General features: G+C 36.5%; 5 protein-coding genes and 1 pseudogene across 5 annotated transcripts; 3 read left to right on the forward strand and 3 right to left on the reverse strand.

The window, feature by feature from the left end:
- The window catches only part of LOC111832646, a 6,016-nt pseudogene extending 4,900 nt beyond the window's left edge, over positions 1–1,116 (forward strand).
- Positions 1,117–1,369: 253 nt separating this feature from the next.
- Positions 1,370–1,769, reverse strand: LOC17898351 (putative defensin-like protein 119). Its single transcript, XM_006303936.2, has 2 exons — positions 1,691–1,769; positions 1,370–1,590 (listed from the first exon to the last, which is right to left on the reverse strand). The coding sequence occupies exons 1-2, from the start codon at positions 1,740–1,742 to the stop codon at positions 1,427–1,429; spliced, it is 216 nt and encodes a 71-aa protein (XP_006303998.1). The 5' UTR covers positions 1,743–1,769; the 3' UTR covers positions 1,370–1,426.
- Positions 1,770–2,237: 468 nt separating this feature from the next.
- LOC17898638 (protein GLE1) lies at positions 2,238–6,293 on the reverse strand. The gene is made up of 15 exons (XM_006306973.2): positions 5,857–6,293; positions 5,606–5,776; positions 5,261–5,410; positions 5,049–5,160; positions 4,802–4,950; positions 4,512–4,674; positions 4,244–4,427; positions 4,016–4,125; positions 3,859–3,929; positions 3,517–3,598; positions 3,274–3,336; positions 3,096–3,179; positions 2,944–3,012; positions 2,725–2,856; positions 2,238–2,633 (listed from the first exon to the last, which is right to left on the reverse strand). Coding segments are annotated over exons 1-15 (1,815 nt in total). The 5' UTR covers positions 5,859–6,293; the 3' UTR covers positions 2,238–2,360.
- A 1,965-nt stretch (positions 6,294–8,258) lies between these two features.
- Positions 8,259–12,095, forward strand: LOC17896823 (major extracellular endoglucanase). Its single transcript, XM_006307106.2, has 4 exons — positions 8,259–8,706; positions 10,212–10,459; positions 10,977–11,497; positions 11,589–12,095. The coding sequence occupies exons 1-4, from the start codon at positions 8,281–8,283 to the stop codon at positions 12,050–12,052; spliced, it is 1,659 nt and encodes a 552-aa protein (XP_006307168.1). The 5' UTR covers positions 8,259–8,280; the 3' UTR covers positions 12,053–12,095.
- Positions 12,096–12,823: 728 nt separating this feature from the next.
- LOC111828676 (cytochrome P450 86B1-like) lies at positions 12,824–14,787 on the reverse strand. The gene has a single exon (XM_023777189.1). It carries the CDS (start codon positions 14,621–14,623, stop codon positions 13,022–13,024), a length of 1,602 nt encoding a protein of 533 aa, XP_023632957.1. The 5' UTR covers positions 14,624–14,787; the 3' UTR covers positions 12,824–13,021.
- Positions 14,788–15,561: 774 nt separating this feature from the next.
- Positions 15,562–19,574, forward strand: LOC17899345 (protein SDA1 homolog). Its single transcript, XM_006306723.2, has 14 exons — positions 15,562–15,984; positions 16,130–16,297; positions 16,402–16,535; positions 16,621–16,759; positions 16,978–17,124; positions 17,202–17,264; positions 17,443–17,538; positions 17,612–17,671; positions 17,749–17,823; positions 17,899–17,952; positions 18,065–18,166; positions 18,249–18,863; positions 18,961–19,059; positions 19,158–19,574. Exons 1-14 carry the CDS (start codon positions 15,589–15,591, stop codon positions 19,413–19,415), a joined length of 2,406 nt encoding a protein of 801 aa, XP_006306785.2. The 5' UTR covers positions 15,562–15,588; the 3' UTR covers positions 19,416–19,574.
- Positions 19,575–19,610: the final 36 nt, after the last annotated feature.

Genomic DNA, 19,610 nt, shown 5'->3' on the forward strand with positions numbered 1-19,610 from the left:
TCTCACTAAGGCATGGTTCCTGAGAAGAAATTGGTACCTGATTGCGTTGGTCTTGCGAATCATTCGCGATAGCTTTACTCGAACCGCCAGTCTCATGCATCGTCGCTTTCCCAGGTAACGCTTGAATCAACAAATCAAGTTTGCGCCCCAGCTCCAAGAATCGTCGATCATGGAGTGCGTTCGTTGCATCCAAATCCACCCTCAAGGACTCAAGCTTTGAATCCGTTCGATTTTCCGATGTGCGTATCTGATTCTTCATCTCCGTTAACTGGCTGTAGAACTCTATCGCTGAAGCTTCGGCTTGCTCCTCCGCCGTCGACTCTCGAATCGGCGACAACTCCTGCGCCGGTGCTCTCCCCATCGTCGTTTCTATTCTTTCAATTGAGAAAAATTCTCCCAAATCTTGAAACCCAAACTCGTCGGTTGCGTTAGATTCGAGCCGAGATCACAATCGCACCATTTGTTAAGAAAAGAACTCTCCTTCCCTTTATTAACCCAAAACAGAATCGATTACAGCCACATATATGTGAAGAAGAGTCTCTAGACGCAGCTAGACATTACTCTCTCTCCTCAGAAGACTCATACGTCTCTGTTTACACATACAACAACATAAGAATGATAAAATGTCAAATGCTATAGTTTTATACAAGTATCTTTCTCCCACGTGCCATCTTCTTCTTCTACACGTGTTATGTTTGTTCTATTTCTTCTCCTTGTATACACTTGCATAGGCTTATCAAAGAGAATGACTTGATGGTCAAGAAACTAAGCGAATCGGCTCTAGCGCAATCTCCCGTGAATCTGAAGAAGACCCTTTTCACGCTAGTTGCTAGTATCGTCTGTAGGCTCGCATTCGGGGGTAAATATCCACAATTGCGAGTTCGTCGACGAGGACAACGTTGCGGATCTAGTTCACAAGTTTGAGATGCTTGTCGCTGGTATTGCGTTCACTGATTTCTTCCCCGGAGTGGGTTGGCTTATCGACCGGATCTCAGGTCAGAACAAGATACTGAACAATGTTTTCTCTGAGCTTGACACTTTCTTTTCATGCTCGATGACCATCTTAGGCCTGGAAGAAAAGATGATGTAGACCTAGAGAATCAATGTCTCAAATAACGATCCAAGGCTATGATATCCCTGCAAAGACGTGGATCCAAGATTTGGGAAAACCCTGAAGAATTCAGGCCTGAGCGGTACGTTGATAGTGATTTCCATTTCAAGGGACAAAACTTTATTTTTGATTTCATATAAGATTTGCTCATACGCTCAACGGCTCATCAAATAGTAGCTTATTGCTCATATAAAAGTGAAATTAGAATTCATATAAGATTGAAAACAGTAACATATTTTAGTTTGATTTCATGCCATTATTATTGTTTATAGATAACAATATTTTAAAAACGCAAAAAATAAAAAATAAAAAAAATCAAGATTTGCAAGGAAAGGTGCAGAGGCAGCTCTGAATAGATACGTTTGGGAAGCACAAGCCAGTTCCATTCCATTTTTGCTTACAGAGAGAGGCACAGGTGGCTGCGACACAGTTTTGACCTCTCATTAGAATATCATGACACATCTCTGCCGTCACCATCCCTGATACAAATATTTATTTTATTAAAAAAATTCCCATAGAATAAAAACAATAATTATAAATGGTTTAATATGTTTAGAGAATGGTAGATGTAATTCAAACCAAAAACGAGGACGATCGTAAAGATTGCAAGAAGAACTGTGGCTTTAGTCATCGTTTGATTTTTTGTACAAAAGAAATTGAAAGTTGAAAACTGTAGCTGCAATGTTAATGGCAATGTATCCACACATGCAGAGATATATATATTAAGAATTTATTACTAGCATATCTATTTCCCAGCATATATAGAAAAGAATAGGAAGGATATAGGAATGATGGGAATGGAAACAAAATCTTAAAAATTTTATCTGAATAGGAAGGATATATACAACAAAACCATAAAAAATATATCTGAATAGGAAGGATATATACAACAAAATCAATTATAATGAAAGCTAATAAGAACACAATTAGAAACGTGTAACAAATATTTGTATACATTAAATGGTCCAAGATGCATTCTCTATTTTTGTCCATAAAAATATATTGCAACATTTTAATAGAAAAGAACAGCATTTTAATAGAATCAAAGTGATTATCCTACAATTCGGAAATTGATGTAAAATAAGCTAAAATTAATGTTTTAAACATTTAACTAGAACTAGACAAGGAAAGAAGAAGAACGCTTCTGGCATCTTGATATTTCAAAGATTGGTGTGACAAATGTGATTAAATGTTACAACAGTGTAATGAAAACTGAGAGAGGTTGTTATCTAGCCAATGATACATCAGATCAATAGTAGTTTCTGTAATAAGACTGATTGTTATTCTGCTGATCTAATTCAGCAGTAAACTCCGTCGACAAGAGACTTGCCTTCATAGTTCTTCCTTCAGGTTCCTTGAGATACATCCGGTCATCTAAGTACGCCGTGATATCGGCTATGATCAGTTGTAGATCCGATGTGTCCTTTTTCGCCCTCAATCTCTGCAAGAAATGCTCTTTCACAACATTCACAACTTTCACAAACTGAGATTTGTAACGCTGATGAAGACCAAACCCTGCCGTCTACACCACACACAAACAGATATCACAGTTATGATTTGAAGACGGTTTTTAATTTAGAATCGGCATTTGAAATCGATGCTTTTCTAAGCACCTGGAGGAAGGCGTTTAAGGCTGTTGCAGTAACTCTGTTGTTGGCTGAGATTTTGTTAAGGAACCGGGCTAACCAAGCCCATCCATGTTCTATCCCATGAATGTTAGTAGCATTGCCACCTCGAATATCCGTCTGTAGTTACCATTAGAAAAAAGACTCACATTACTGGACTATGGAAATAGCAATGCATAAGAGATAGTTCATAGAAGAGGCAAAAACCTGGACAAGCGCACCATAGAGCCTCATTATAGAACCTAGGCGTTCATATGCTTCTGAATCCCAAGCTGACTGAATTCAATTGGAATAATTATTAAGAAAAGCAATGGTCTCTAATAATTTTGTCAAAATATTTATTAAAGAAGGTCATGTACCTGTGAGTTTACTATATGCTTTGGGACAGTGTAAATGCACGCTCTGTGGAATTCAGCAAGAAGAATATCCATAGCTTGTGGAAACTGTGGGCATTAATGGTAGATGATATTCAATAATAGTAACTGGAACAAGAAGCCAAAGTACACACATATTAAAATTCAAAAGCGAGTTTTATACCTGCGAGGTAACGTAAACAATGACGTAGCTGCATGCAAATGGGTTTTGCTTAGAGGAGACCATCTAAGAAACAGCAATACAATAATAGCATCCGTCAATCACAGAGTCCAGAAGATAATCAAACATATGAACATATCAAAGAGTTCTTTACCAATTAGACCCAAGCTCAACAACTTTAGTCATTTTCAACATCCAGCAGTACAATATGAACAGGTGAATGTTTAACTGGACATGAAAGGTTACCTTCTTTGCAAAAGTTGCAATACTGATGGATACTGGACAACTAGGGTCTTTGAATATTTTGATAATTTCATTGATTTTCGCACTGCAAAATCCCAAGCCAGAAGTAGTTATAAACAAAAAAAGAGTGAACCAACTCCATGAGAGACGCCTATGCAAGGTTAGGCCAAACCCTCTTCACTTAAAGGCTTATAAATTGACATTTTCACAAGTAAAACAAGACCAGGATTCCCAGAATATTATGTAAAAAACAGACAGGCATATACCAGCAGAGGAGAAAAGCAAGGTTCTTAACCTTGTCTGGGGAAAAGCTGACAGATTACAGGCAGAAACTATGAACCATACCTTACATTATCTTTTACCCCACTTATTTGCCTTATCACTCTTCCTATACGCTTTTCAAAACTGCTAAAATCCTACAAACAGTTAAAAAAAACCACATAACTTGTGAGCAAATATGGATGATAGTACGGATTAAAAAACGTAAGAAAAGGATACGTACATCATTTGAACGTGATTTTAGCGATTGGTTCATTGCTTCCAACTCTTCGAGCTTCTTCAATCTGTGCTTCTCCAATGTCAAAGCATTTTCTGCAGCTTGGATTGATTTACCTTGTACGATATAATAATGAACAGTACAAGAATTGAGATCACAATCTTCGATATGAGAAAGAAAGAACAACCACAGCAATGTAGAAGAAAAATATGTACTAAACAGCAGATCACTCACCCCCAGCTTGAGCATTCGATGTAGCTGAACTAGCAGCAACACTAAGTCGCTCTTTCACAGCTTTCTCTTCTGCAAGTTTTTGTTCAGTAGCTTTGCGATCTGCTTCTTCCTTTTCAGCTACTTCTTTTGCTGCCTTTCTCTCAATTTCTTTATTTGCTTCTTCAGCTCTGAGTTTTGCTAGCATCTAATAGAAACAAAAGAGAAAATTTTTAAGAAAACTGAGTAGCTGAAGGATAACATCCATATTGTTCAATCAAGAAACACATACTTCAGCCTCTACACGAGCTTTTTCTTGGCGTATTTTCTCTTCTTGATGAGCCCTTTCTCTCCTCCTGGCTTCCTCCTCGCTCCTTATTTTTCTTTCTTCTATTTGCGATTTAATTTCATGTTCACGTTGGATTGCTGTCAAATGGGTATCAAGTGCTTCAGCACTAACAAAAAAACAGTATCAAGAAAAACACATTATTTCCCAAAAATTGGAGACATTAAAACACAGTATGAACTAAACTGGCAAGAAAATGCATTCCTGAAACTAGAATGCTAGGAAAAATATCTTACACTTTTCGCTGATATTGAAGATCAAGTTTCCGTTCTACTTCTTTTCGAGTTTCGCTGTACTTCTCAACCCGGGCTATTGCAGAGCGAGACGTTTCAATCTCATTCATTATTTCCGTTTCAACAACAGTTACTTGATTCCTAATGTCGTCCTGTAATCAAGAGACCCAATCAATTGGTTAAGTACACCAATCGAAATAAAACACTCAACAATATGCACCTTGTTAACAACAACAAAAATTCTACCCACCTTAATTTCGGTTTGGTGGTTGTTAATCACATCATATAGGGCACTCTCAGCCAGGCCCATCTTATTCATCATATACTCAGGTTCATTGTCAAACTCATCATCAGATTCATCACTGTAAGAACAAAAAATAACGAATTAAAACATCAAACAACACTCAATTCGGCTTTCTAAATTTTAAAACAAGCTAGCAAGGACGAGTTGGTGGTGATCACCTCAAGTATTCATCACAGGCAAAACGTTTCCCCACTGTACAGATTTGACTATATTCTTCTTCTTCTTCTTCACTCTCTTCATCCTCATCATCACTGTCCATCTCATCTTCAGATACATGCATTACAAAGCCTCCACTACTCCTTCCCATCCTTTTAACACGCCAATGAACATCAGAAACGATATATGCTTCTAAATTTATAAAAATAATAATCATAAGGACTTCTAAGGAGACTATGATCAAGACTTCTACCACTCTATTTCTAAGTAACATTGTTATCAATCCCAAATCAATGCAGAACTCCAGAATGAACTAAACATAGATCGAAAGAGAAATATATATATACCTTGAGGAGGCTGTGTCAGTAATTGGCTGAGGAAACTTCGAAAAGGCATTGAGCTTCTTTTCAACAGAAGCGATCTCAGATACTAAGCTATCAAAATTCCAGTTAGGCTCAGGATCAATGCTAATCCCATCAACGCTTCTTGGACAACGAGGCTCCAACAAAACAATTCCCCTGCATAAGATAATCAAGCAATATTGAAATAAAAATCCCCAAAAAAAACTAAACTTTGCGAATATGATAAGAGAGCTTACATTATACAAATCGGCGAAAAAACCAATAACACAATCCTTCAAGCAGCAGAACAAAAGCTTCAAGACAACACAAAACAAGTTGGTTCACTCCCTTGAACTATATTGATTGCTCCACAAGAGATCGTCTCTGGCTTCTTCTTGCTCTCTCGGATGAGCGATAAAAACGAACTCATGCCTTTGCTTTTTTTTGTACAAATTCACGTAACAGCCTTACCTTAACCAAACTCTATGAATCGAAGAATCCTGCAGACGGTGGTCAATCTCGACCCTTCTTTAACTTAAATCGAATGCGAACTTTTTATCCCTAAAGTGACGAAAGCGTAAAATCAACGCTCGTATGTTTAAATTTCGATTTTAACATTAACCCAACCCCCCCAGAAAGAAAAAGGATTGGGAAACTTGAGGTTCGGTGAATCGGAAGATCACAAACCCAGACCGGAGGAGAGAATTCGCGTCGTTTCCTTTCTAAATAACCCTAGGCTTGTAAACGACGTCGTTATCAAAATAAATTAGATTAAAGAGAACCGGTCGGTTTAAATCAGATCGCTTCAAGAAGTCTCTGCTGTATATATTAGAGAACCGGTCGGTTTTAATCAGATCGCTTCAAGAAGTCTCTACTGTGTATATATTAAAATTGAGCTCACTATTTATTTGTTTTCTTTGGAGGTAAGCATATAAATACTCTCTTCTTTATAAAAAATCGGAGTAGTTTTCATAGAAACCAAGAAAACCTTGTGTTGTTGTGTGTTAGGACAAACACCAAAAAGGAGTATTTTACTTGGACGTATAGGTTAAACTTGAACGGTCGTTTTGTGTCCAACGCTTTTAAGTCTCTCTTAACTTGTGATTTTCTGAAATAGTGTAGTGTAATTCATGATTAATTACGAGTGAGAGTAATTGTATCTTTGAAATAAGAATTTTACATTCAAAGATATATAGACATTTTGACTTTATAATTTATAATTTGTACATTTTTCCCATGTCTCTTTTACTCTTTTACTTTTCCTTTTTTGGTCACATGTTGATAAGTTGATTAACGGAATTATGAATAATAGTTGCAAATATTTTTTGCGCTCAATTTAATTAGTAGCATAAAAGATGGTCTTGCAATTTATAATGAATCATTGATCTCGTCACTAGCTAGAAGGGAAACATTATTACAAAGTAGCTAATTAAGTACAAATGCTCTTTTTGTTTGACGTTAAACAGCTTTTAGGTAAAATAATAATTGTATAACAGCTCAAGTAAATAATTGTCATTAAATTATATTTATAATTATTCTCAATAAGTATATAACTTCAGATATAATAGTTGGTAACGCATTTGGTTTTTTGGGTACGTTCACATTAAACGCATATATCAACTACGTAGTTGACAATATAACATACACCACTTGAAAAATGAATTAAAAAAAAATGTCGACTCGACAAGCATTCTAGATGCCAATTAACAACAACTTCATATAATTACCAACGTTAAATTTTGATCCTGATTTAGTTCTTAATATATTAATGGTGTGATCAGTTCACAAACAAAAAAAAATTGTGGTGTGAGCTAGCTAGTATATTTTTACAGGGGTGAAAAGACTTTGGATATTTCATAACGTTGAATTAACACGTAATAGAGAGGAACTAATATTAAAGTAAATCATACCTTATAAGTTTATGATATACTAGCAGTTGACCCGCGTGGAGCGCGGGAGGTTTATAATTTTGTTTTGTTGATTTTTTATTCATATTGTGATATTTTATTATTATTTTTAATTGATTTTCAAAAAATATTATAATTATTTTCTCTTTAATTATTATCTTTTAATACTCAAATTTGGATTAAAAGAATTTGATTCAATTTATGAAATATCATTTTTTCTTTCTTTTTGATCATGTTATAAACTAATATTTCACTTTCATTTTATTTTTCCTCTTTATAATTTTTATATATACAATTTCATAAATGTTGTTTTAGTCTACCATAAATTTAAATTTTACTTCCATTCTAAAACTCAGTAACATATTTAAAATATTAAATTATGATCAATTTAAAATGAAAGTTTAATTATATTATTACCACTAATAAAAAAAATTAAAATATTGTTTTTCTTATTTTAACATTTAATTTTTTTACATAGTTTATTTTTATTTATATAAACTTTCTATTTATTAAATAAGTAACATAAATATGCAATAAATGAATGTTTTAAATTTATTTTAATGTTTAAGCAAAAATGTGGCTTAGGTGGATGCTTAGGTGGCATCATGAGAATAGAGAAAAAGTTAACTTTATATATATAGATGAATAGTAAAGGAAGAACAATTTTTATGAAAGAGACATTTACTCCTCAGCTAGCCCTCTCTCTTTATAAATAAGACTATCGTCAATTTGGTTCTCCAACACACAAAAGAACAACTTAACTTCATAAAAGAAATGACGAGAAAAGAGCCAAAACGCATGTTCTGCATTTTCACATTCTTCTGTTTCTTCTTCTCATTCACTGCACAACACACCGTCCCAAACATGGCTCATCCCCTCTCCACGAGCTCCCGTTGGATCGTTGATGAGAAAGGTCAGCGGGTAAAGCTCGTGTGCGTGAACTGGCCATCGCATCTCCAGCCCATTGTAGCGGAAGGGCTGAGCAAGCAACCGGTGGATGCACTGGCCAAGAAGATAGTGGACATGGGTTTCAACTGTGTTAGGTTAACTTGGCCTTTGGATTTGATGACTAATGAGACATTGGCTAATAATGTCACAGTAAGACAATCTTTTCAAAGCCTTGGTCTTAATGATGATATTGTTGGCTTCCAAACTAACAACCCCTCCATCATTGATCTCTCCCTCATTGAAGCTTACAAGGTACTCTTATAGTCTTATAACATCTTCAGTTTCTTGATTCCAAATATAATAATTAGTTGCGTTTCATTTATGTTTTTTCTTGGCCATGATCATTTACATTGCCATTTGAATTACACCAACAAGAGATTTAGGGAGGTAAAGATTAAAATTCTCATGCAAATAGTGAAAACACGGTTTCTGAATATCTATGTTTTAGGAAGGTGATTTAAATATTTATTGCACCTGTGAGATATATTTATGCAATATGCATAGATATTTGGACAAAAGAAGAAAAGAAGTATAGTATATACGCATAGATATACACGTGCACGTCAGTACATCATTTTCATGTGTCATGTGAATATGTAACAAATTTTCTCATTAAAGTGAATAAAATTTTAAACTATATACAACTTTGTATATTTTGACATATTTAAAGTAGTTATATTCCCATGATATATCGTTCGACTTCACACTTCGTTCAAATGAAACTAAATTAGACGACTACATCCTCAATCCTAAAGATTAAACATTTATCATCTACAAGAAAATATCAAATATATATGTTATTTATAAGTTTAAAAAATAAGAATAATTAAAACTAGCCAGGCATATATATTTAAGGTGCATGGTAGGTGGACTTATGTTTAAAACTTTTGGGGAAAGATGTTTTGACATATTGAAATGTATCTGTTTAACAAATTTTTGTAAGTCCAAATAAATTCTTAATTAAGATTCATTTAAATAAATATAAATTGATAGAAGAACGATGTTTCAAGTTTCAATGTTGCTTATCAAACTACTACACGTATTGAAAATGTAGAAGAACCAATCTGACTAAAGAACACGTCAACTCTTGAAGGGAAAAAAAAACATCATATACAAAATCCATAATGAATTATTAGTTGGGGTTTGGTTGGGAATTGTTATTAAAAAAGGTCTTAAGTTAAACAAAATTCCTGAAAAGAGAGAAACATTGTTATATATATTCCGGTACGGTCTATATGCTGAGACATGTCATTAGTCAAATTCTTAATTAAGAATTGTTTGGTAGTGGGTAAATGTGAAGTTAATGTTAACACCAGAACACAAAAGGCTCGTGACGTTTGTTTGGCATTTTTCATTTTCTGCTCGAATAAACTAAGTCTATGTCTCAATGACTTGTTCTCTCCTTAATGGGTATATAAATGCATTTGTGTAATCCATATTTATTGCATACATGATTGTTTTTTGCAAATGAACAAGACGTACCTACCACTTATGATTGTGAAAGTATATATATGAATCACATTCGTAACCAAAAAAGTTGGTAACTTATTTAATTTAGTGAACGATTGACTCTTTGTTCTTGATTTTCAAGGGTGGATAGATCACATGCCATGAAACTGTTATAAAAACCCATGTGATAAAACTAAAATCAGCAATCTCAACCGAAACCGCAATCTTCTAATAGAAAAAGTATTTTTGAAATGTGAATCAATGATGATATAAATGTAGTCTTCTTATTCCTTTTTTAATTTATGTAGATGGTAGTTACTACATTAGGAAACAACGATGTGATGGTGATATTAGACAACCACCTAACTAAACCAGGGTGGTGCTGCGACAACAACGACGGTAACGGTTTCTTCGGTGACCAGTTCTTCGATCCCACCGTATGGGTTGCCGCTTTGAAGAAAATGGCCGGCACATTCGACGGTGTCTCTAACGTCGTTGGCATGAGTCTAAGGAATGAACTGAGAGGTCCTAAACAAAACGTTAACGATTGGTTCAAGTACGGTAACATTATTATCTAGTCTATCTATGCGCGTACGTACATGCATATATTATTTTATAATTTTTGAAATTGATATAATTAAATGGCACGTTATTTATTGTTACTGGAGAAAATAGTTTATAAATTAATAATAAGATTTTGCATTAGGGGGTGTTATTCAACCTTGTATTTTAATTGATTTGGATGTATTTCAAAATCTAGCGTTATTTAACTATGTATTTTAAAAACCACAATAAAATCTGCTGTTATTGGATTTAACATTTGTTGGATGTATTTTAAAGTATTTTAAAACAAGCGTTATTCAATTTTCAATGGATTTTGTTTTCTTTAAGATTTTAATGTATTTTACATCTAAAACACGTACAAACACAATCCTAACACTTTTCAAAGGATTTCATCTCTTTCATACCAAATCCATCTTAATTGTATTTAATGGCTATTGAACTTTAAAATCCACCCGTAATTAAAATCCCTTAAAATTCTCCATCCAATAACACCCCCTTAATGTGCGTAGGTATATGCAACAAGGAGCTGAAGCAGTTCATTCAGCAAACAAGAATGTACTTGTGATTCTCTCTGGTCTCAGCTTCGACTGCGATCTCTCCTTCGTCAGGTCTCGACCGGTAAAAGTATCGTTCACCGGTAAACTCGTCTTCGAGCTCCATTGGTATTCTTTCAGTGATGGAAACTCGTGGGCAACCAATAACCCTAATGATATATGCGGTCGGGTTCTAAACCGGATAGGAAACGGTGGCGGTTTTCTCCTTAACCAAGGCTTCCCGTTGTTCCTAAGCGAATTCGGTATAGATGAAAGAGGAGGAAACGCTAACGATGACCGCTATTTTGGGTGTTTAACCGGTTGGGCCGCTGAACATGACCTCGACTGGTCGCTTTGGGCACTTACTGGAAGCTATTACTTAAGACAAGGCGTGGTTGGGTTGAATGAGTATTATGGTGTGTTGGATAAGGATTGGATTAGTGTTCGGAACTCAAGTTTCTTGCAAAAGCTTTCTCTTCTTCAGTCTCCACTTCAAGGTGCATATATATTGTGAATATTATTACAAGGTTCAAACAATATTTTGCTACAACAACTTTTTAATTTTATTTTAACCTATTGGTTTACTAGGACCGCATCCTCAAACCGATGCTTACAATCTGGTTTTTCATCCTTTAACCGGACTCTGCATAGTACGATCTCTCAAAGACACGACGATGCTTACTCTTGGACCGTGCAATAGTTCTGAACCATGGAGCTATACTAAGAAAGCAATAAGAATCAAAGACCAGCCTTTGTGTTTACAGAGCAACGGACCAAAAAATCCGGTTACGTTGACTCGGACGAGCTGCTCGACATCCAGTTCGATATGGCAGACCGTATCAGCCTCTAGGATGCACTTATCTTCGACAACGAGCAACAAGACTTCTCTTTGCCTTGACGTAGATGCAACCAACAATGTGGTGGCTAATGCTTGCAAGTGTCTGAGCAAAGACAGCACGTGTGAGCCAATGAGCCAGTGGTTTAAGATCATTAAAGCCACAAGGCCACTGAAGCATTCGAGTTTACATAAAGAGATCTCGTCTATGTCGTAAAGCATTTTGACTTGCTATAAACCTGTTAAAAGAAAATTAATTAGTGCAACATATATTTTGTTAAAAATTAGAAAATAAAATAAAAATGTTAAAATATAATTTCTTAATGTATCATTTCTTCAAGTAATGTTTATCATCTACAGTTAATTGATCTAATAGAGAAATATATAAATAAAAATGACACGTATATAGAAGAAAACTAATTGAGGAGTAAAATTGACGTAACTGAAGAAACGGAGCAAATACGTAAAAAGCAAAATTATTGAGGAGTAAAAGATAATTAAAATTACCCGTTGAGCCGGCCGTGGCATTGTTGTAAATCCAACGACGATTAAAAGCCAGAACGATGGTGGCGACGACGGGTCAACGCGCGGCTCGTGAATTCGACGCGCATCAATAGCCGACGAAGATGCTACAGGAAGCAATCGCTTCAGTTTTGTTTCTGTTTAGCCACCCGATGAGTCGTTCGCTTCGCTTGTATGACTCTGATACACTCTCTCTCTCGCCTTCAATTTTTGCTTACGATTTGTCATCTGTTCTTACATAATGATAACCAATGCTTACTTCTGAGACAATGCATTTTTAACTTTGGTCTTCAGATCAATGGCTTGATTAAAATGACATCAATGTTGTGCTATTGTGTTAAATGGGGTTAGTATGAGTTTGTGGAATGATCTTTAACTCTTAAGGTTACAAGTGTTAAAGTGTATGTTAATTTTTATGCTGATTTAATTGAATGCATATGAATTATTTCCAGCCTTCAAAATTAGCTGCTTGAGAAACTAGTATATACTATTTTACTGAGGTAACGTAGGAGAAGGTGAAGATGTTACATTGCAGTTTTGATGTTAAACATTGCAGTTTTCCCCTTAAAAGTCTTAATCTTTTGTAATGCTTCTAACTAGGGACATGACTCAAGTAACTTCTCCTACAATCTCTTCGTTTTTGATCTGTGGACCTTTACTTTTTCTAATCTTGGACGTGTATCTTCCTTTCCAGCGACTTTGGCGTGATAGTCACCTTCAGACCGTGCTTCATGTACAAGGTTGTAGTAACTCTGGGGACAACGACATGATCTTTAACAACCTTGATTGAGTACCTCAACAAGATTGAAGCAGCAACTGTCTTCATCTGTAGGTAAGCAAATGTTTTCCCTAAACACAGCCTTGGTCCAGCATTAAACACAACGTATTTGAATTGGTCATCACTCACAAAATTCCCTGCTTGGATCCACCTCTCTGGTTTAAATGATTCACAGTCTTTCCCCCAAATGGATTCCGTCCTTCCCATGGTGTAAGTTGCAAAGTAAATCCGTGAACCTTTACGTATGAAAGTCCCATCGGGGAAAACATCATCTTCAGTGGCTTGTTTCATTTCCATTGGAATTGGAGGGTAAAGTCTCATGCTTTCTGAAAGTGCTGCTTGCAGATATACCATGTCGTTTAGTTCTTTGACCGTGAAGAGACTCTCGTTTTTTCTGCTTTCGTGATCCTCTCGCTTTTTCAATATTTCTCTGATCTCACTGATGATTGTGTTTTCAACTTCTGGGTGTTTCTGTATCACCCAAAAGAACCATGTAAGTGCAACTGAACTTGTGTCTCTTCCAGCTAAGATGAAACTTGTGCAGAATTGTCTAAAGAATTTGATTGTGGAAGGATCTTTTTCATCAGTCTTCTTGTGACTTTCGATCTCAATAATCCTCGAGAGAACATCGGATTTGTTACCTAACGTTTTATCCTCCTTGAGCTGGCAGATACGATCCACAACTATCTTGTTGACAAACTCATGAACAACCTCAACAGCTTTCCTGAGACCTTTCTCATACCCGATGTCCAAGAACTTGAGGGACTTCCATATAAAAGGAGGAATCATGAATCGAAAGAGCGTAGATTCAGTTGCTTCTTCAAAAGCTTGAGCAAATGGAACAAGGGGAAGATCAGAATCCAGAGTTCCAGGGTCATCACCTAGACCCGCAATGCAGATGTTGTCAAATGTCAAGCGCAAGAGCACATCTTGGAGGTCGAAAGCCTCTTGTGACTTTGCGAAACTCTCCATCACCTTCAACAGCTTCTTCCTTACCAAGTCTTGTGTTGTCTGGAAGGAATGCTCCACGAAACGGGTTGAATGCATTTCGGTTATGATGATCCGTCGTTGCTCCTTCCAAGACTCAGCATCAGCATTGAAGATACCATCCTCGAGCAGATCACTGAACCGTTCTATAAAGAAGGTACCTTTGGGGAAGTTCTTGAAATTAGTCTTGAGCATGTACTCAACATTCGCAGGGACACAAGTCACAGCTCCAGAAGACCCACTAAACCACATTCCGCTATAGAGAAATGTACCTCGGCATTTTTTTAAACACCTTGTGACCCAACTATACACATCATTCCTGTGAAAGAAGAACTCTGGAGTGATTCCCAACACTGGCCATATCGTTGGGCCCTCCTTTTTGGTAATCTTCTCACGCAGGCAACAGAACACAAGGAGTCCAAACAACGCCAGTGAAACATCGGAAAGACAAAGATGATTATAAACTCTCTCTGTCAACGACATGGAAGTCGTCTGAGACATTGATAGTTATCTCAGTGAAATCTCTGTTGTTGTATGTGGTCAGATGAAAGTTATTGTTTGATGTGAGTAAAAGTGTACAAGGAACCTGAAGAGTCAAAAGAGTATATGAATAAACGTTATTATCATGCGTTTTCTGTTTTGGCATAAGAACTCCACTTTTGCTGCAATCTTCTTGCACAAACAGTTAGCTCTGAGGAATTAGAGTCTATTTCAATAAGAGATGAAGTTTCCTGTGGGACACGAAACGTTAATGTTCGTGCTAATGCAAATTGTATGTTTGGCAAAATGCGTTACAACCAAACGCCCAAAGAAAGATGCAAAATTTGCGTTCATGCCTTTGGTCACATCACCTTATAAATATCTAACTCTACTCACCAAAATAGCAAAACTCTGAAAAAATCGAATAAAATTTCGACTCATTGCTCTCATACTACGAAATGGGAATGGGCCTCAAATTACCAAAACCCAAGTCATTATCCATTGCCCCAATATTTTGGGCCCATATGGTTGATTGTTAAAAAGACCTATCTTGTTATCCTTTAAGACATGATGTAAGGAGTTGGTACGTTTGCGTAACCAAACTTGTAGCACTCTGCAAACACAATTATTTACATAACCTGACCTTTTTTTTTCAAGAATCTGGCAAAAATAATGGTGAGGAGGCTTACACCACAGTGAACAAGACTCTACTTCACTCCTACATGAACCCTAAAAAAGATCTGTTGAATTTGTAAATTCTGTGTTGCATCTTTAGCTTCAATATGTTACAGAGAGTGAAACACTATTCAGTTGTCAACACCAGTTACAACATTTTTTTAAAAAGATCTTAAACCGTACAGAACCAAAGACTATCAAATCCTGAACCGGTCTGGTTCAATAAATATCTAAACCTAAAGTATAAATTCAAAAGTCTCAATTTCTTTTAATTTCCTAGGGTTTCACTATCTCTCCCAAAACCTTCGATAATGGTCGGATCTCTAGGCTTAACGCCGGAATCCTTAAAGGCATCTGGCCGGAGCTCCGAGAGTGTCAGCCTTCTTATCCTTCAAGGTAAAATCAAACGTGACCCAGACGGTTACGAAACGGAGCTCCAATTGATTTACAAACAGTTCAAAACCTCCGTCGATGTCTTTCAGCAACAAGCAGCTGTCAGTTTCTCCTCCGTTGGCTCTGACCCTTCTGTTGCCAAAGACCTTGGTGACCGTGCCATGTTTCTAGCTCATGTTACTCCCTTTTACCCCAAGCAGCTCGCCGCGTTTCCAGCTCAATTGACTGATTTACTCCGCACTTCGTCCTTGGCAATGCCCTCGGGCCTTCGAAACCATGTTGCACAAGCTCTGATTCTTCTAATGAATCGAAAGGTTTGTGCTTTATTGTGAATTTTATTGGAGAGAAGTGTCATTTCTGAATTTGTGATTGAGGTGTGTTTAAAGATTAAAACTTTCAAATGATTGGTTGTTTTGGTCTGAGAATGATTTTCAATGTTTTTCACTGTGGTGTGATTAGAGTCTTGTCATCGAGGACTTGCTGGCTTTATTTCTGGATATTCAGACTCTTGGTGACAAAAACCTGCGAACTCTTGCCTTTTCTCATATTGTTCAAACCATTCGTAAGATGAGTGCCACTGATCCCAAACACAAATCACTTCAGAAGATTGTAATCTCTATGTTGGAGGTAAAATCTGTTCTCTTTCCCTCTGTTTCTTTGGATTGCGTAATGACTTATTAGTGGCGATTTTTACTAGATGATAGTTAAGCTTGGTGCGTTTTTGATTATAGCTAGAAGATGAAGCAAAGGCTAAGAGAGCACTTGCTACTCTTTGTGAGCTACACAAGAAAAAGATCTGGCTTGGTGATAAAAATGAAAGAGTTGCAATTGCAATCTGTGAAGCCTGCTTTCATACTTCACCTAGGTATATCCTTTTTTTCTAACTCTGGAGCATGTTTGATATGATTTTTCGTTGGTCAACTTGCTAACTTCTTTTTTTATATGTTCAGGATAATGATTTCCGCCCTTCGATTTCTTCTTGACTATGAGAACATTGACGATGATGATGATAGTGATGCTGAAAGCGATGATGACGAGGAGGCAAAGAAAATATCTCAGGTTGTGATTAGTCGACAGGCTATTTACAAGGTAAACAACATTTCATATATATGGATATTTTTATCAGAGAGTAGGAAGAAGACACTTTCTAGTTGTTGGTGATAGTTTCCACTTTATCGTTGTCTATATCATTTCATTTTTCAAACTAGTATGAAATTAGGTGATGTTTATATTATATCATGGAGCATTAATATATAGAAAACTGTTTTGGGTTAGTTTGTATAATATTTGTCCCTTTTCGATGTAAGGCAAACAACAAAGGTACATCCTCTAGCAAGAAGAAAAAGCAAGCAAAACTGCAGCGTGCAGTGAAAAGTATTAAAAAAAAGCAGCGTTCGTCGTCTGAGAATACCACTTCAGCATTTTCACCTCTTAATCATTTAAACGATGCTCAGGTTCACTTCTTAGCTTTGTGTAGTGCAATCACAATGGTATAGAAATGGCTATGATTGAATGTTTACTTCTTTTACAGAAATTCGCGGAGAGATTGTTTTCCCGTCTTCAGACCATAAAGGGCACTGGTGAACGTGCTGAGGTAATCCTCCCTGTTTTAATTGTTAAAAAGCCAGCTTTAACTTTGTCTTTCTAACTGATAGTTTTCTGTTTACATTTGATTTTCCCCTGAAATTTTAGTTTTAACAAACTGATGATTAGGTTTCCCGTTCTCTGATTATCTCAGTTGATTATGTTTCCTCTGTTGAATAAATTTGCAGACCAGGTTGATGATGATTAAAGTTATTGCTCGCACAATTGGTCTTCACAAGTTGCATTTACTAAGTTTCTATACTTTTCTTCAAAACTATGCTATGGTATGATCTGCTTACCCTCTTTATAATTTCTTCTGCTAACTGAAATTTGATCATTACCAGTTTTAAAATGCAGCCGCATGTTAAGGATATTACACAAATACTTGCAGCAGCAGTTCAGTCTTGCCACGATGGGGTATTGAAACATTTCCACCTTAAAACATGGTTGTCTTTCTCATTTATCAATCCTTCCAATTATATTATTTCGAGCAGGTTCCTTCTGATGCCGTGGAGCCACTGTTCAAGCAAATAGTGAATCAGTTTGTACACGACCGCTCACGTCCTGAGGTGCCATTTCAACTTTTCTTACAATAAGGGACATAAAGTTTCCTTTTCAATTCATTGTTTCATTTATTTAACCAGGCTATTGCTGTTGGACTCAATGTGGTACGAGAAATGTGCCTTAGAATTCACGAGGTAACTAGTTCTTGTCTCTGTGTCTTGGTCTACTATAAATGTAGTTGTCCAGCAGCGAACCTGTTTGGTCTGAACTGCGTTTTTGTTTCTTTTTTCTTCTTGTTGTTTTCAGTTGATGAAAGAAGAGTTACTACAAGATCTTGCTCTTTATAAAAAGTCCCATGAAAAAGCCATCTCAGCAGCAGCTCGTTCCCTCATAGCATTGTTCAGAGAGGTAGCAGAAGCATTTAATTTTTTGGTTTGAACAAAGTTATTGATGTATCTGATTAATCGAGAATTGTGTTCTGTAATTTCAGATCAACCCTTCGCTTCTGGTGAAAAAAGATCGTGGTCGTCCTGGAGCTACCGTTGCCAAACCTAAACAATATGGAGAGGCTCATGTCTTTAGCAATGTTCCCAACGTTGAATTATTGCAAGAAAGTGATCGTGAGAGTGGCTCTGATGGTGATCAAGATGATGATGACACAGGGTTGCCTAGCTGCGATGATGTTGAGCAGGAGCTGATAACTGATGATTGTAGTAGCGAGGAAGAAGCTGAAGACGATTCTAATGATGGTGATGATATGACTATAGCTGAAGATGATAGTGATATAGATACTTCAATAGGAGGTGGTGAAGACGAAGAGATGAATGATAGTGATGAAGCTGACACAGATTCGGAAAATGAGGTGATGGAAAGCGAAGATGACGATGGAGAAGCTTCTGATTCTTGTGGAGAAGATAGTGGAAATAAAGAGAAAGCAAAGGGGACAAAGAGGAAGATTGCAGATTTTGATGCGAATCTTCTCTCTGCTGATACAAGCCTACGAGCACTCAAGAGATTCGCAGAAGCAAAGACCGAACAGCCATCTTTTGATGAAAATGATGGCATACTTTCGAATGAGGACTTCCGAAAAATCAAAGAACTTCAGGTATATTGCCCAAGATATTAGAGCCCTTTCTCTTTTTGGATGTTCTTCATTCTGTTTGGTGTTTACTAAATGTTACTGTTGTGTGTCGCATATACAGGCAAAGAAGGAAGCAAAAATTGCATTGGCTCGAAAAGGTTTCAAGGTTCCGGATTCGGATCAGCTAAGTAAGAAGAGAGTCGATCCAGCCAAGCTTGAAGTAAGTTGTTGCTAATAAGAAGATCCATTGTAGTCACAAAAATGTATGGCATACTGGGGGAGGTATTTAATGCAAACTGATTTTAACTCTTTCAACAGGCTCACATAAGGCATAAGCTAACAAAGGAGCAAAGACTAGAACTAGTTAAAGCTGGAAGAGAGGACCGAGGGAAATACCAAGCCAGGGCTGCCATCAAACAGAAGAAGACTGGAGGATCAAGCAATAAACAGAAGGAGCACAGGAAGAATATGCCTCTTGCTGCAATAAGATCAAAGGCTGGGAAATCAAAGCGAACCAAGAAGATGAAGAATAGCCTCAGTGGAAGCCAGTTTAGAGGAAGGAAAGCCTGGAAGTGAAAAATGACCATAGCTCTTAATTCTTCTGTCTCAAAACTGAACACAATTTTGATTTTGTTTACTTTTTGCATAATTATGTTTTGTCTGTCTACAGTTTTGGTCTTGAGGTCGTTTCCTGTCACCAAACGTGTTATTTATAGTGAGAGTAATAGTTTCATAGATCCCTATGTTTTGTTCATTTTCCATATTTTATGG

The sequence above is a fragment of the Capsella rubella genome, unplaced genomic scaffold (genome assembly GCF_000375325.1).
Source record: "Capsella rubella cultivar Monte Gargano unplaced genomic scaffold, Caprub1_0 scaffold_1, whole genome shotgun sequence".
NCBI lineage: Eukaryota > Viridiplantae > Streptophyta > Magnoliopsida > Brassicales > Brassicaceae > Capsella > Capsella rubella.